The 14,784-nt window shown below is 39.0% G+C and overlaps 2 protein-coding genes across 2 annotated transcripts in view; both read right to left on the bottom strand.

The window, feature by feature from the left end:
- hsd17b12a (hydroxysteroid (17-beta) dehydrogenase 12a) overlaps positions 1–6,560 on the bottom strand; it is a 28,398-nt gene extending 21,838 nt beyond the window's left edge. The window contains exon 1 of the mRNA XM_086027492.1: positions 6,052–6,560. Coding sequence (XP_085883618.1) covers positions 6,052–6,229 — 178 coding nt within the window. The 5' untranslated portion in view covers positions 6,230–6,560. The remainder of the gene's footprint in view (positions 1–6,051) is intronic.
- Positions 6,561–7,119: 559 nt separating this feature from the next.
- LOC147148616 (uncharacterized) overlaps positions 7,120–14,784 on the bottom strand; it is a 36,027-nt gene continuing 28,362 nt past the window's right edge. Inside the window, exons 5-7 of the mRNA XM_086027495.1 lie at positions 9,462–9,532; positions 8,810–8,841; positions 7,120–7,761 (exon numbers count right to left, since the gene is read on the bottom strand). Of these exons, the coding sequence (XP_085883621.1) occupies positions 7,649–7,761; positions 8,810–8,841; positions 9,462–9,532 (216 nt within the window). The 3' untranslated portion in view covers positions 7,120–7,648. The remainder of the gene's footprint in view (positions 7,762–8,809; positions 8,842–9,461; positions 9,533–14,784) is intronic.

Raw genomic sequence — 14,784 nt, 5'->3', positions numbered from 1 at the left:
CTTTTGCCAAGTTTGCCAAGTTGCCAAGGGACAGCTATGATATCGTTTACAATTAGTTTTTGTGCGTCACAAAAAGGGGAAAAGGGATGATGTAAAGAAATGACACAGAATAGGACCGAAACAATGCGGACAACACAAATTTTAAAAAATGAATGAGGAGAAACTGCAGCCATACGACTCAACAGCCTCCCCATCCTGCTCTGCTCTGCGCGTGTTGCTGAGGAGGTTGAAAGGGAAGCTAAAGCATAAGTTTTTTTTTTGTTGTTTTTTTTTACCCAGCATCCCCGGCTGCGGCACGTGTCACTGAGCGTGTTCAGCACATGAACAGCGGTGTTCTCGCTCTCCGCCCACACACACTAAGCGTGCACACGCACACAAACTGTTGGGGGAAGCACATTCACAAGGATTAAGACATTCATATACCTCACACACACGCACACACACACAAACATCATTCACTTATATGCACATTTGCCTTCAAGTACATGAATGGAGCCTGGCATCATGCCTCTTATATAATGCCACCATTTTCTCAATAAATTTACAAGAGGGACACAGTCAGTGCCTTGCCTACAATGCAGTTTTACACACACTGGCCTTATATAACACTGTAAAGAAGCACTGTGGCAACAAGAATATTTGACTACAGTATTTTTAAAATAAATCCGGTTACAATTTTTTTTTTAAGACTAAACATCCATCTTTGGCATGCATGCAGTGAGCTGTTAGTGTGCGCGCAGGAGAAAATGAATGGGGGAAGCCGCCTTGACTCACACTGCCTGCACAAGCGCAATCCTACCACTAAGAGTCGCCTGCTCTACAAAAAAAGGGAAGACCAGGGAAAATCCCTGCTGCTTAATGCAGAGCTGCTGAGTGGAGTGAATCGCAATGGCATTGTTTTTTTTTTTTTTTTTTTTTTTTTAACTAAAAAGCACACATCTCCGCACTGAGGGTTTTCTTCTAGTCCAAAAGAAAACTATTATGTTTTGCCACAAACAAAATGCTGATTTATGCGTTTTCTGTGGGAAAAGCACAACAATCTAAAGCGTGCAAGTAATGATCCACATCGAAAGCCAACACCAGGTACCTCCTAAAACGCATTTTAAAAACTCACATTTCGCAGTGATGCATTTTTCATTGAATAGAAGCAGTATTTTCAAAGTGTATTTTTTTCTCCATTTTTTGCCAAGAGACAAATTGTTTTATTTTGTGATAAATATAGAAACAATGCAATAAAAATCTCCCCAAATTTGGAGTTGTGTTCATTCAAAAACAAAAATTTAAAGCATTTTTGCATTTTTCATTGCATCGTGACAATATTTTGTGACGTGTGTGTGTGCGTGCATGAAGACAACATGCAGTTATTTTGTGGTAAATAAAACGATACCCACTGAAGACAAAACAAATGCCTAGCAAAATGCTGTTTTTTTTATTGAGCAGCAGCTCTTTAGAAATCATTGCAATTTTTAGGAAAATAATCGCAATTAGATTTTCCATAGTCGGCCAGTACCCATCTCAAACTGTAATTGTCAGATCAAGTCAGAACCTTTCCTCAAATATCAGCAGATTAATTTGTGGCATCCAAAATCGCAATCACAATTAAAATTTGATCAATTGTGCAAGTCTACGAGAGTATCATTGTTATTCCTAATAAAACACATATTTGGTGAACTTTTGTTAATTTTTTTTTTTTTTTTTTTTTTTTTTTTTTTTTACTTGAAACGTAGACGAAAGTGTTTTTCCCCCAAAAAGACAGTGATCATGTCGAAGAAACACACGTACAACTCTAAATTTCATTATTAAAATCTATTATTTTTTAAATTCCTGTGAACTTTCCTTGAAAAGTATTGTCTAGCAGATTTAAGCATAACGGGCTGAGCACGTGCTGACAAACCGGTTGGACTAGCCCACCACATGTTATAAAATTACGAGAAGCGCACACGGACTTTCTCATGGCTGTCCTCACACATTGTAGAGATTTAAAGACGCACATGTGGCGAGTGCCTGCGGAATGCAGCTTGTGACATTGCTAAGAAGCAAATTACATGTATAGACTTCATCGAGAACGCAAAGAGCCACAGGGGAGAATGTGGTTTCACAGCCACATTCCCACCGAGACCAGCATTCAGGTGACACAATGCAGTATAAAGGGCCTCCATTGCGCAACGCGTTACAACGGAGGTGATGGAAAAAACTAAATAAAACATTCACTGTTTGACTATAAACCATGAGATAAACCAACAATCCGATGTAGGCTGAACATCCTTAGAAGTTCCACTAATTTTGAGAAAAAAAATGTGGGGTAAGTTTCTGCGTTTTTAAATACAGTATTCTGCTTTTGTAATCTAAACATTAGCGAGTTGAAATGGCTTTATGCACTGCAATGGAGTACATTGGGGGTGTATGTTGACTTTTTGTGGTACTTTTTTCCAAGGCATTATCATAATCTGAAACTTAACTTTTCCTTGATTGAGTTTTGTTGAAAGTGCTGTTCGAGCTGTACGATAATTCACCATCAAGCATCACGATTGACACGTTATTGATAAATAGAAAACGCCTTCGCTAAAATGTTCCGAAAAAAAAAAAAAAAAAATCACAAAGCAATCCCGATCGCGGCATTGTGCATGTTGTTGACAGCACGCATCCGCATCCAAACACAAAGAAGAAGCCACTAAACCAACGAAGAAGCAGTATTCAAACCAAAAAAGAAGCGGCAGCTAACACAGCGACGCATGTGTACGGCATACTCACTTGGAGCAAAAGAGTGGCATAACTTTGTTCAAATAAATGACCTGTCGACGCCGTACAACTCTTACAATAAAATGACATTATGCATACATTACCAACCCAAACAATGGAGACGTGGTGTACAAGTAAAGAGTTCCGTCTTTGACGTGCTAGCGCCAGTGTTAGCCGTGTCCAGCACTAGTTTTTATATATTACACTTTTGAATCCATTCATTGCAGAGTATAAAAGAAAATCACAAAAAAATATATATATTTTTAGACCCTTTTTACCCTAACGTTTGAAAAGATTTGAAAAAAATACAAATACATTCCTGGGATTGAATGGCTGGACTATCTCAAACGTTAGAGTAAAAGAGAGTCTGGTAGTAAATGAGTTAAAGTAATTTTAATGTGTCAAAGTATTATTCAAACCTGAATTTGACTAATACTTGAACAGGTATTATTAAGGAAAATAATTAACAACCAAAAAATGCACTGCAATATTTTTAGGGGAGGGTACTATAACTTCATGTTTTTTAATATGGAATTTTAGTTTTATTTGAATATGATTTTCTTTAAAGTGCTGCTCATTTTAAATGCAATTATAAACAACTATTTTAAAAAGGCACTGTAATCGAGTATTTTGGAGTAATGTTAGCATTTCGAGACATTAATATCTGCATTTTTACTTTCGACTCTTGTTTCAAATGTTGTACCTCTTAGATCCAATCATTACTGAGCGGGAAAAAAAAAACTTCTTCCATGCACTGTGATTGAGTATTTGTGGGGAAATTTCATTTCAAGAAATTTTTGAAACACTAATGAGGGTACTTTAAGTAAGGCATTGTTACAAGCTGCATTGATACTTTTACTTTGAACTAGCCTTAGTCCGAGAAACTGGATTCTGACAACCAGCTCATCCTTGGACACCACCTGCAAAATACTACAAATGTTTAAAGACTATTCAAGCTTAAATCATCCTTTTTCACAGAAGGGTGCCCCTCACAGGTTGAAGACGACGACAAATCACGCCATCCACCGCATCAACAGGCCCGACCTGCGTATCTGGTCCGACCAGCCGAGGCGAGAGCGCTTGTTGCAGCGAGTAAGCCTTTTTCAAATACACTTCCCGTCTGGGTCAACTGCCAGACGCGCTCACTATGCGACACCAACAGGTTTCTGGGAGTGGTGTTCGTAAGGGGTCGATATCCTCACCAAAAAAAACAAAAAAAAAGGAGGGGAGACTTCTCGCGACCACCAACGTGAACAAATAGGACTTAGGGTGTTTTTGGTCGTTAAAAAATCTAACTCCCATTTTCACTGGGTTTTCCCACCAAGAAGTGAATGAAGCAACAGAAAAATGTACTTTGCTGTTTTTGCGTTCACATTGCAAGCTCAGTGTAAAAGAATCTGGTTCTTGTCCTATTGTGGACAACTTTCTTCATTCAACACAATGTCAATAAAAGCCAATGCGAATCTGGGTGACATTTCTGAAGCGAAACCGAGCTGAGATCACCTGTGGCAGTCAAAAGGATGCGCATTGTAAATACAAATGGTCATGATCAACCTGAATTGGATCAGGGAAACCTAGAACCAGATCTAAATGACAATGTGAACGCAAACTAAACTGAATCCCTTATTGTGCTGGTTTGACGTCAACAAGGTCAGTTTCTCTAAAAAGAAAAACGGGACATTGACTTTCACTTGGTCGACATTCGACGATGATGTTAATAAAATGCTAAATGAATCTGGATGAGACCTCTGAAGCAAAACCAAATGTGTTATTTTGGGGTTTCAAGTTGCAAGCTGATTTGAAACACAACATCCTGTCCAAGTAAATATGGTTGACACTTCTGAAGCAAAACCAAACAGATCACTTGCAGCAAGTCTCAAGGATGAGGAATGTTAATACAAAGTGGCACCAACAACATAAATTGGATCAGAAAATGAATGTGAATGAGTAGTTCTAAATTGAAGTGAATCCAGTTTTGTTTTGCTTCACTGTCAGCAGTTCCTTTCAACAGAGGACTGGAGAAAGGGGAGACTTCTTTTAGAATTCACATTACAAGTTTCAGGATTCAGGTCTGATTGTATTTGATGCAAAACAAGGCAAAGTGAATCATTAGAGCTTTGTGTTCACATTAGAAACGCGAACCAACCCGAGACCAAATTCTGGGCTGATCTCAATTATGTGTTCACATGTGGCACCAAACTGCTGACTCATCACTGAATTTATTTGACTTATTTTACAATGATCAATCCCAGAAGTATTAAAGGGTTACACAGCTGATCACAAATGAATGACGTTTACGTAGTTGAGAGGGATGACTAACGGGAAAATAATCTAATTATTAAAGCTATGATGTCATAGTCAATGATGGTGATGCATTCATGTGCCATTGGTTTTCACAATGCACCAAAAGGACGGGTGCAAAGGGTGTGTGGTGACTATTCCTATATGGTCAAAGGATGACTAAGCGGTGAATGAGTGCATGACTCATCGATGTGCACCGGTAAGTGTGCGCAACGACAGTGAGATGGAATGGGGGGGGGTGGGTCTGTTCGGGGGCGGAGGCAGGTAAAAAAAAATGTACATTAGTCACCCGTAAAAGCACCATTCATCAATGCACTTTCATTTTGAGCATGTTTGATTAGGATTTCATCCCTAAAAAAAAAGGGGGGGTGGCATGGAGTGGAACTAGTCATACTTAAAAGCACCATTAATCAATGCAGATTCATTTTGAGCATATTTGATGGGGCGTGTGGAGGGGAGGGGGTGTTACAGGCACACTGCGCAGTATTTTTGTCCATGCAGAAGTGGGTCAAACCCTGGCAGGGAAAATTCCAGCGAGACCATCCTTGCAAAAATAACACCAATCATGCTAAAATTTCCATCTAACGTTCATTCTATCCCACAATACGGACGATACACTAATATTTAAAGCATCCAAATGTAGGTCACCCACTCCAAAATAAGACCATGTGGCTTGTGAGGAGTTAATGGGGCTCCAAAGTGCGCTATAGCCGAGCAAAAACAAAAAACAAAAAAGTGGGGCACACAAAATGTAGGTGAAAACCCACTCACACACAGTTGAATTGAACCTCATAGCCGTCATCGTGCCAAGCAATCAACCGCTTACCTGCGCCGGTTATGCAACCACCGCAACAATTTTGATTGAGCTCATAAAAAACTAGACCCCCACCCAAAACAAAAATAAAAATAAATCATAATAACAGCAATGCGCCGAAAGTGAAGTTTGGGCACACCTGGCTTCACTTGAAGTGGTATGTGGAGGTGAAGTAAGGGAGGGGTACCAGCACTCACCTGCCCACTTGCCCAACCGGGGGGAGAGCAGTTGCCCGTTGCCCAGCACCCATACCCTGAAGCCGGTCAAGAGCCGGTACAGGATCCACAGAAGCAGAAAGGCCACCGTGAAGGCGCCGACCCAGAAGAGAGGCGTCTCGACCCCACGGAGCATGTCCTGAGCGTCGGTCAACGTCATGGCGGCGGCGGCGCACGTAGTAGTGGCAGTGGTGTTCGGTCCAAAAGAGTTGCCGTGTGAATGAGACCCCAATTGTAAGGCTCTAATTTCTAATTTTCACGGCAGGGCGTGAGAGAGTGGCTTTATAAGGAGGTTGTAGCATCACGCTCTTTCACTTCCTCCCCCCCACTCAACACTTGCCAAGCCTGATTTGACCACGCCCCGCCTACCTCGGCTTCTATTGGCCACGTGCGCTGCCTCTCTAGTCTCTTCTCACCTCCGATTGGCTTCTGCTCGGTGTTGGAGGCCGACCCTAATGAGGCTGACAAGCGTCGCCATTGGCTGGCGTACCGGACAGGTTTGTCGGTTTCAGGGTGCGTTACGAAACCCCGCCGGAGTGCCCACGCCGCTTTATGAATGAAATGTGCACCTTATTGGTCGGAACCGCGCGCCGCGGCCGCAGGGGTGGAGCGCCGATTCGCCGCGCGACACGTCGGTCGGTGACGTCATCGCACGACTACTCAGACATGAGTCACTCACCCGTTTTTTTTAGGTATCCGTTCGTCTTCTGCATAGAAACCAGAACACACCTGCTATCCATCCATCTATCTATCTATCTATCTATCTATCTATCTATCTATCTATCTATCTATCTATCCATCTATCCATCTATCCATCTATCTATCCAAAACAAATCCATACTATGTTATTCTCCATCCATCCATCCACCATCCGAAAAAGTCTCCCTCCCGGTTAAAAAAAATAAATAAATAAATAAAACCACAACTCCCAGGAATGTTTGATGCCGGCTACTCTCACTCTCGCGAGACTTCCTCTCCTCCTCCTCCTCGGCATGACACTGGACGAGCAAATTTCGAGGAGATTACATAAACAACACAGGGACAACACGCTTATCCATACATTATATTACATTTTATTTTAAATATTTTTATATAAACGTTGTGTTCATGCACGTGTTCACATCCTCTGAACAATTTCCTCTCTATTACTCACGCTCTCACATACACACAAGTGCAGTCGCCATACTCTCGCTTCTCGCACGCACATACACACGCGCACGCGCACCAATTAAACGTAAATTGCGCACGAAATGAGCTGCGACTACGTCACGTGAAGCCTGCGGCGTAGTCTGCGAGCGTGCAAAACTACAAAAATGTTCGCGCATGGCCGGCGTGCGCGCGCGGCGGCTCGCATTCCGCGTCACAAGTGCCAGCCGATGCGCGTGCACGCGACGGTTACCCCAGCCCAGCTCAAAAGATCGCACACACACACACACACACACACACACACGCACGCACACACACTGGATAAAGTTATGTCACATAATTATATATTTTTCACGTGACGTCGCCTTTATAACATTGCAACTTTTACACACAATGTACAGTACATGTGAAAATGGTTGGAAGTATAACACACTCAAAAACACGCACATACAGACGCGTGTGGGGAAAAAGACAAAGAAGTATTTTGTAATTTTGGTTTAAAAATGTTTTTAAGAGTCCCCCTTGACACGTGGCTCGTCCTGAAAGCTGTAAACAGGACAAAAAGTGACATTTTAATACGAGGAAAACGATTACTTTTTTAAAGGATTTTATATTCCAACAAGAAACATCAGGATTTGTTTAATCCAAAGTTTTTGTCTTTCTTTTATCTCGCTCATACACAAACACACACTCTGAGTTGTTTTTTTCCTGCCCCTTCTCTTAAAACACGCACGAAACACACTCACAGGTCGCTTGATTAGGTACACTTTCACACTCTTTGAAAGTTCCTGAGAGATATTCATTTATAGTATTATGAGTTTATTACTATTGTGGGAGTATCACACTGAGAGATTTTTGTAATATTTTTGTTACTATATTGAGATATGCAGGACATAAAAGTGTCAAAATATTAGAAACAGCTCTCAGTATGATGCGCACACACACACACACACACAAAAAACCTAAATCGAACTAAACTTTGCTCGGATTTATTTTTTTGAATTGTCAGGCTTAAACACACGCACACACATCCACATACATATACAGTACCATACTGTATTTATGGAGTATGTAACATATGGTATTTGTGCGTGTGTGTATGTGTGTGTATAGATAGATAGATAGATAGATAGATAGATAGATAGATAGATAGATAGATAGATAGATAGATAGATAGATAGATAGATAGATAGACAGATAGATAGATAGATAGATAGATAGATAGACCTATATAAACCAAATTAATAATAAAGCCAGTTAATGTACGCGTTGAACCATGTTAACACAGTCTTTGCGCTTTTTTTCAAACATTTGTTTGAAACACTCTTGGTTTCCCATTTCAGCACCACCGCAGCGGACAGCGACATATACACTCTCATAGCAAGTGCAAGCGTGTCTTCCACCCCATCATCATCATAATCCTAATCTTTTAACCCAACGACGTCAAGCCTGCAATAATCTCCTGACGAGGAATACGACAAGTCTGGAAAGTGACGACAAAGACACACAACTAGTCTAGTGCACCCAACATACACTCCTCATAGATGAATATCACGTTTTTACATCAAATACAATAGAATCTGTCATAACATACCTCCTCTAGCTTTGTGGCGGACGTCTGTACATCTGAACACACACACATAAAAAAAGTGAGAGAGCGGGAGAAGGTGAGGAATGTCAAACTGTTACACAAAACAGTTACACAAAAGTGTTGTGAATACTAATTACATCACGCTATTTTTTTAGCCACATTTATGAGGCATTGTTAAAGATGTTGTATAGTTTGTGAGGTTGTAATTTACACAATACCAAGATTTCATTTATTTTCTTAACTGTAACTATGTGCATCTTTTCATGAGCTTGAGATAACTGAAATGGATGTAATACTTTGTAAATGTGAGTCAAAGTTTCAATATTCATATTACAAATCAAAAGCTCACTTTCTACATTAATGTACATATATGTGCATATAAATGTAGACTAGCAAAACAGTGTTGTGTCTCAGAATGTGTGTGTGTGAAACATTACATTCGGGTGTTTTAACACTAGCAATATTTTGTATTATGTGTGTATAGGACTTTTTTCAAAGATTATTTTTACTTAATTTTTTTTTTTTTGACAAATGTAATTATTTATGTAATCATGGTCAGTTAAGAATGGTAATTTGAGCATGTGCATGCTGCCCAAGTGCACTATTATCATTACTATCAACCAGTGATCGTATATAAGATCATACAGACACTCACCTGTGTGTGTTCGGTGTGTGTGTGTGTGTGTGTGTGCAGTTTTGAGCTTCATTCCTACAATCATGTTCTCCCTGCAACATATAGCAAAGAACATAGTTATGTTTACTCATATAAATACACATACAAATATACCATACCGTATATACATATCATTGCTGTTATGTGAAAAACACATATCTCCATTTTATTTTATTTTCTTATTTTTACATGAATCATGTTTCCGCGTTACAGACATCGCATTAAAGTAAAAAAGTAAAAAAGTTTCCAAAATTGGAGATAAGTGTTTTCCCAGGACAGCGACGATATATTAAAATAACTGACACATTCAAACACACGCACACACACATTTGTTAATAACAAATAATGTAGCACACATCAACTCTGAGCAACGTCTCAGGTCAACAGGGAAAGAATAAAAAGACAAAAATAAACAAATTTGTAAAAATAAATAAATAAAAAGAAATCCCATACTTTTTACATGCAAACACTTTCACTGGCAGGTTTGGGTTTTTTTTCTCCAGTGTAAAGCTTGATTTAAACCACATATGCAAATGAGAGAACACACACACGCACAGACTGAAAAACATAAAAAACTTGGTTGCATTTGTACACTAAACCATAACAATTTAATGTAAATTTTCCAATTTGAGATGTATGGATTTAATGTATACCTTAAATAATTATTAATAATGTTATGATTGCAAACACCAAAGAACACACGTACACGCACGCAAACACACACACAAAAGATGCACACGCTGTAAATTCCTACATGAGACGTTTGCAAAAATGTGCATTTTAACCATTTAAATTGGTCACATGATCGTTCAAGCATTTCTTTTGGATTCATAATTATTTTACTCAGTGAAAATTATAGATACACACATGCACGCACACGCATGCATGCACACACATGCACAAGCACGCCAGCACACGCACGCACACACACACACACACACACAGATATTACATTTCTGTATGAAACTGAAAAAAACTTGTAGTGTATTTCTTGTGAGAAAAAGGAGAGATTGTACATGGCAGACATACGGAATGCAGGACACAAGATGTTCCGACTGACATGATAGCTCTTGGCCAGCTAACTGACAAAACGTTGAACTGTTTCTCAATCCTATAAATGTTTACAGCTAATCGGAAATGGAGCATTGAAAAATGAACCACATGCTGCTTCACCAAGTACAGTGAAGACACGTGGAATGCTGTAGAACGTAACAAACACGGCAGCTGCTGTCACAAGACTAAAATACTGATCTGCTTTATGATCACAAACATACAATTGTTTATAGTTACAGTACTTGGAACTGGACGTTGAAAGATGAGCCACATGCTGCTTCACCAACTACAGAGCAAATGTACGGAATGCAGTACGTAACGCAGTAGCTGCTGTCGGACTTGTACGATGCATAAATTGCCTCGTGGGCATAAATATAAATTTCCTTCCAGCCGCTCAGAAACAGGGTGCTGAAAAATGTGCCACATGCTGCTTCACTTATAGAGCAGACACAGGGAATGCAGTATGTGAGAAACATAACAGCTGTTGTCACAAGTAGACAAAAAACACTGACCCACCTCATGATCATAAGCATACATACAGTACCTGTATGTTTAAGGTTATTTGAAACAGGGCATTGAAAAGTGAGCCACATGCTGCTTCACCAAGTACAGAGCAGATGCATAGAATGCAATGTGTAAAGCAGCAGCTGCTTGGAAAAAAAATTGCCACAAGCCTCTTCACATGCATAATATTGTAAGTTTACCGTCACATCAAAATAACTTACAACACACCCATTAATGTCTACACCGCTGGCAACAAAAGTCAGTACACCCCTAAGTGAAAATATCCAAACTGGGCCCAATTAAGCATTTTGTCACTCCGGTGTCCAGTAACTCGTTAGTGTGACATGGTCTGTTGGTAATGCGGAGCAGGTGTGTTAAATTTCGGGTGTTATCACTTGCACTCTCTCATACTCCTCACTGAAGGTTCAATATTGCACCTCGTGAAAAACTATCTGAAGATCTGAAAAAAAAAAAGTTGCTCCACATGAAGATGACCTTGGCTATAAGATTGCCAACACCTTGAAACTGTGCTGCAGTACAGTGGCTGAGACCATTCACACGTCTTTGGAAAATTGATAATATATGTACACTAAAAATGTTGGATTGTCTTCCTCACTGAGTTACCTTTCCACAAGGTTGGGTTAACTTTTTTGACCCAGAACATTGGGTTGACTATTGAATTTTCCTGATAACCTGGCAACCCATTTCTTGATAGCTTTAACTAATCAGTATGAGTAGTTTTTACCCCTCGAATTCTCAACCCGATGTGTTGAATATAAATAACACAGCACTGAGTCATTATCTTTTGGACCAAGCACTTCACCCTGAAAACAGTTGGGTCAAAAATAACCCAATTTGTGTAAAAAATGGACCAATCCATTACTTGGATCAATTTCACCCAACTTTGTTTTTTTTTTTTATTTTGTTTTTGCACAAAACAACCCCCAAAATGCATTTGTTTTGTATAAAACAACCCGCCCAAATTGTGGTGGTTTTGAGTTGTTGCCAGTGGTTAGACATGAATAGTTGAGTGTTGAGTTATTTTGAGAGTACAGTAAATTTACCCTGCATGCTATAAAAGGTGTACAATTACTAAATGTTATCTACAATACATTACATTCGACATTTCTTCAGTGTGGTCCAATGAAAAGATATAAGAAAATGTTTACAAAAATGTGCAAACACAGCAATATCGTGATGCTATGATACAACAATGGGACGTCTGTTGCTTGTTTCTTCTAATCTAGTCACAGATGAACCTAATTTGGAGGTTTTTGGGGGAATGTGGGATTTGAATGTGGAACTACTGACTGTGAGGCAAATGTGCATCTGTCTATCTTGAAAATAATGGGAAATGATACATTACACACTCGCACTGCAATAATTGAGATACAAAAAAAGTAACTTGTTGCAAAGATAATTCAAAATATATATTGTTTAAAATAAAGCCATCAGCACCTATGGTGGGTATGAATTAAACACCTGTCTGTTGCTATGTTTTTAATGCTACTTGTGACACTAAATAAAGTAGCCAAAATATTAGAAATGTATATTAGTGTCAACAACAACATAGATTTTTGATATTTTACCAATAAATACAAAATTTTAAAAAATGGGTCGTCTTGTACAAAACAACCCCAAAAATTGGTCTGTTTTGTAAAAAAAACACAAAAACAAAAGAAAACAAAAAACAAGAAGGTGGGTCAAATTGACCCACTTAGTGGATTGGGTTATTTTTGACTGAAGTGTATTTAAAGTGGATGCAGAAGAACAGTTTCCTGTTCTTCATCTCAAAATGCAAAAAAAGGAAAAAGAAATATACACACACACACACACACACACACACACACACCCGCACACACACGCATTAACAAAACACATTCAGAATTTTTATCAAAAACATTTTTTTTGATTTTTTTCAAATTCTACCATTTACATCAAAACTGCAACATGTACCATAAATCCAATTTATTTGAAACATTATATTTAATTTGATTCAAAGTAATGTTCTTATTTATTACCACACACAAGCAAGGTTACTACATTTTTCAAATTAAAAAATTTTCATTTTGTTTTTATTTCACCAATCACCACGCTGTGCAAAAACCTAACACATGAATCATGATATACATTATTATTCTTACAGCGCCTGTTGTTTTTATTTGATATTTTTCTTCATTTGGCGCCGTTTCTGCTTGTGCGGCGCGTGCGTGTGATGTGAAGATTATGTTCTCAACGCCGATTGGCTGTCGCCGACGACGGACGGACTGGGATCACGTTGGTTGGCCAGAAATACCGCCCAGAAGTTATAGACAGATTGACGATGCCCAGCACCGCTTTTAACCTGCGCTCTGGAACATTACGTGCACTTCGACTACATGCACAGTTCAATGAGGATCGTTGGGTACAAATTTGGGTATAGGGCCTAAAAACATCCCCTTTTAGGACCCAGTAGCTGTCAAAGAACATGCCTGATGTGAATTAGGACCCATTAGCTGACCAAAAACAGGCCCGATGTAAAATGCACGAATCAAGCAACAAATGAAACAATACTCAGCAATGTCGAGGCGATACACAAATACATAAATGGACGAGAATACACTTGCGCCTATGCATAGTTCGTCTATTTTTTTAAGTTTCCCGACTAAAGTTTATCGCCTACAAAATGAGCATTCGTCATAGGCGGACCGACGGACCTGTCCTTTACATAGGCTGAATGCCCAGCTCTGATTTTTATATGTGGTGTGTCTTGCTGTGAAATCAGTTCTATTCATTATTGACAACAAATAATTAAAATGCACTCAAAAGTACTTCTGATCTAATTTTTTTTTATTGTATTTAATAGAAGTTACATTTAAAAAATGAAAACACACACGAAGATGAATGCAATTATTTTTATTTTCTTTAAAATGTTTTGTACATGACAGTAAAAACACGGAAAAAAATGTAACTCTATTGAAGTGTATATCCATTTCAAGCACAAATAAAATTCAATGCACTTGACATGAACAAAAGGCTAACTTTAGAAAATAAAAGTGTCTTAATATTGAAATCGGTAAATGACACTTACTGTATAATTATGATTTTGCAACTTTTTCACCTCCTCAATTGTGACTATGAGTCTATTTTAAAAGTAGTATATGTATTTGGACCAAAATATGACACATCATTTAATTTGAAATGTCTCACTACCAACAAATCAAACGATAGCTATGAGATGAAATTGTTATCAAGTCACAAATATCAGGGAGCTAAATATCCCTTTTGTTGTTAAAATGATGGGAGTCAGACAGGGGTGGGAAACCTGAGCAGCCATTTTCTCTGCCGAGGCTCCACTGAAAAACAGGGCGGCTTTTTCTTTTTCTCTTTTTTGGGGGATAAGTGGAGGTTAACAGTATGTAAAAGGTATGCTAAGTGATATGAAATGATGACATAATTACATTCATTCATACATTTATCAACATTACTCAGCCCCGAAGCTCATCACAACAAGATGGCCGACCTGCATTAGGAACATCTTTTTTTTTTCCCCTCCTGCCTTCTGCCGCACATACGCACACACCCCCCCCCACACACACACACGCACACACACTCATGCAATTGCTCATCTTTATTCTAATTTGCTTATAGGGCCAATCCTAATATAAATGCAACCTAGTATCTTATTTCTTGCATCTGAGAAGAGTGGCTTCGAAATGATTTTTAAAAATTCAGTCCCTGAAGACAGTTTGACTTAGCAACATGAAAT

Source organism: Filicampus tigris, chromosome 4, assembly GCF_054856515.1.
Source record: "Filicampus tigris isolate MCC_2025a chromosome 4, RoL_Ftig_1.0, whole genome shotgun sequence".
Classification (NCBI taxonomy): domain Eukaryota; kingdom Metazoa; phylum Chordata; class Actinopteri; order Syngnathiformes; family Syngnathidae; genus Filicampus; species Filicampus tigris.
This window is presented reverse-complemented; position numbering and strand designations above follow the sequence as displayed.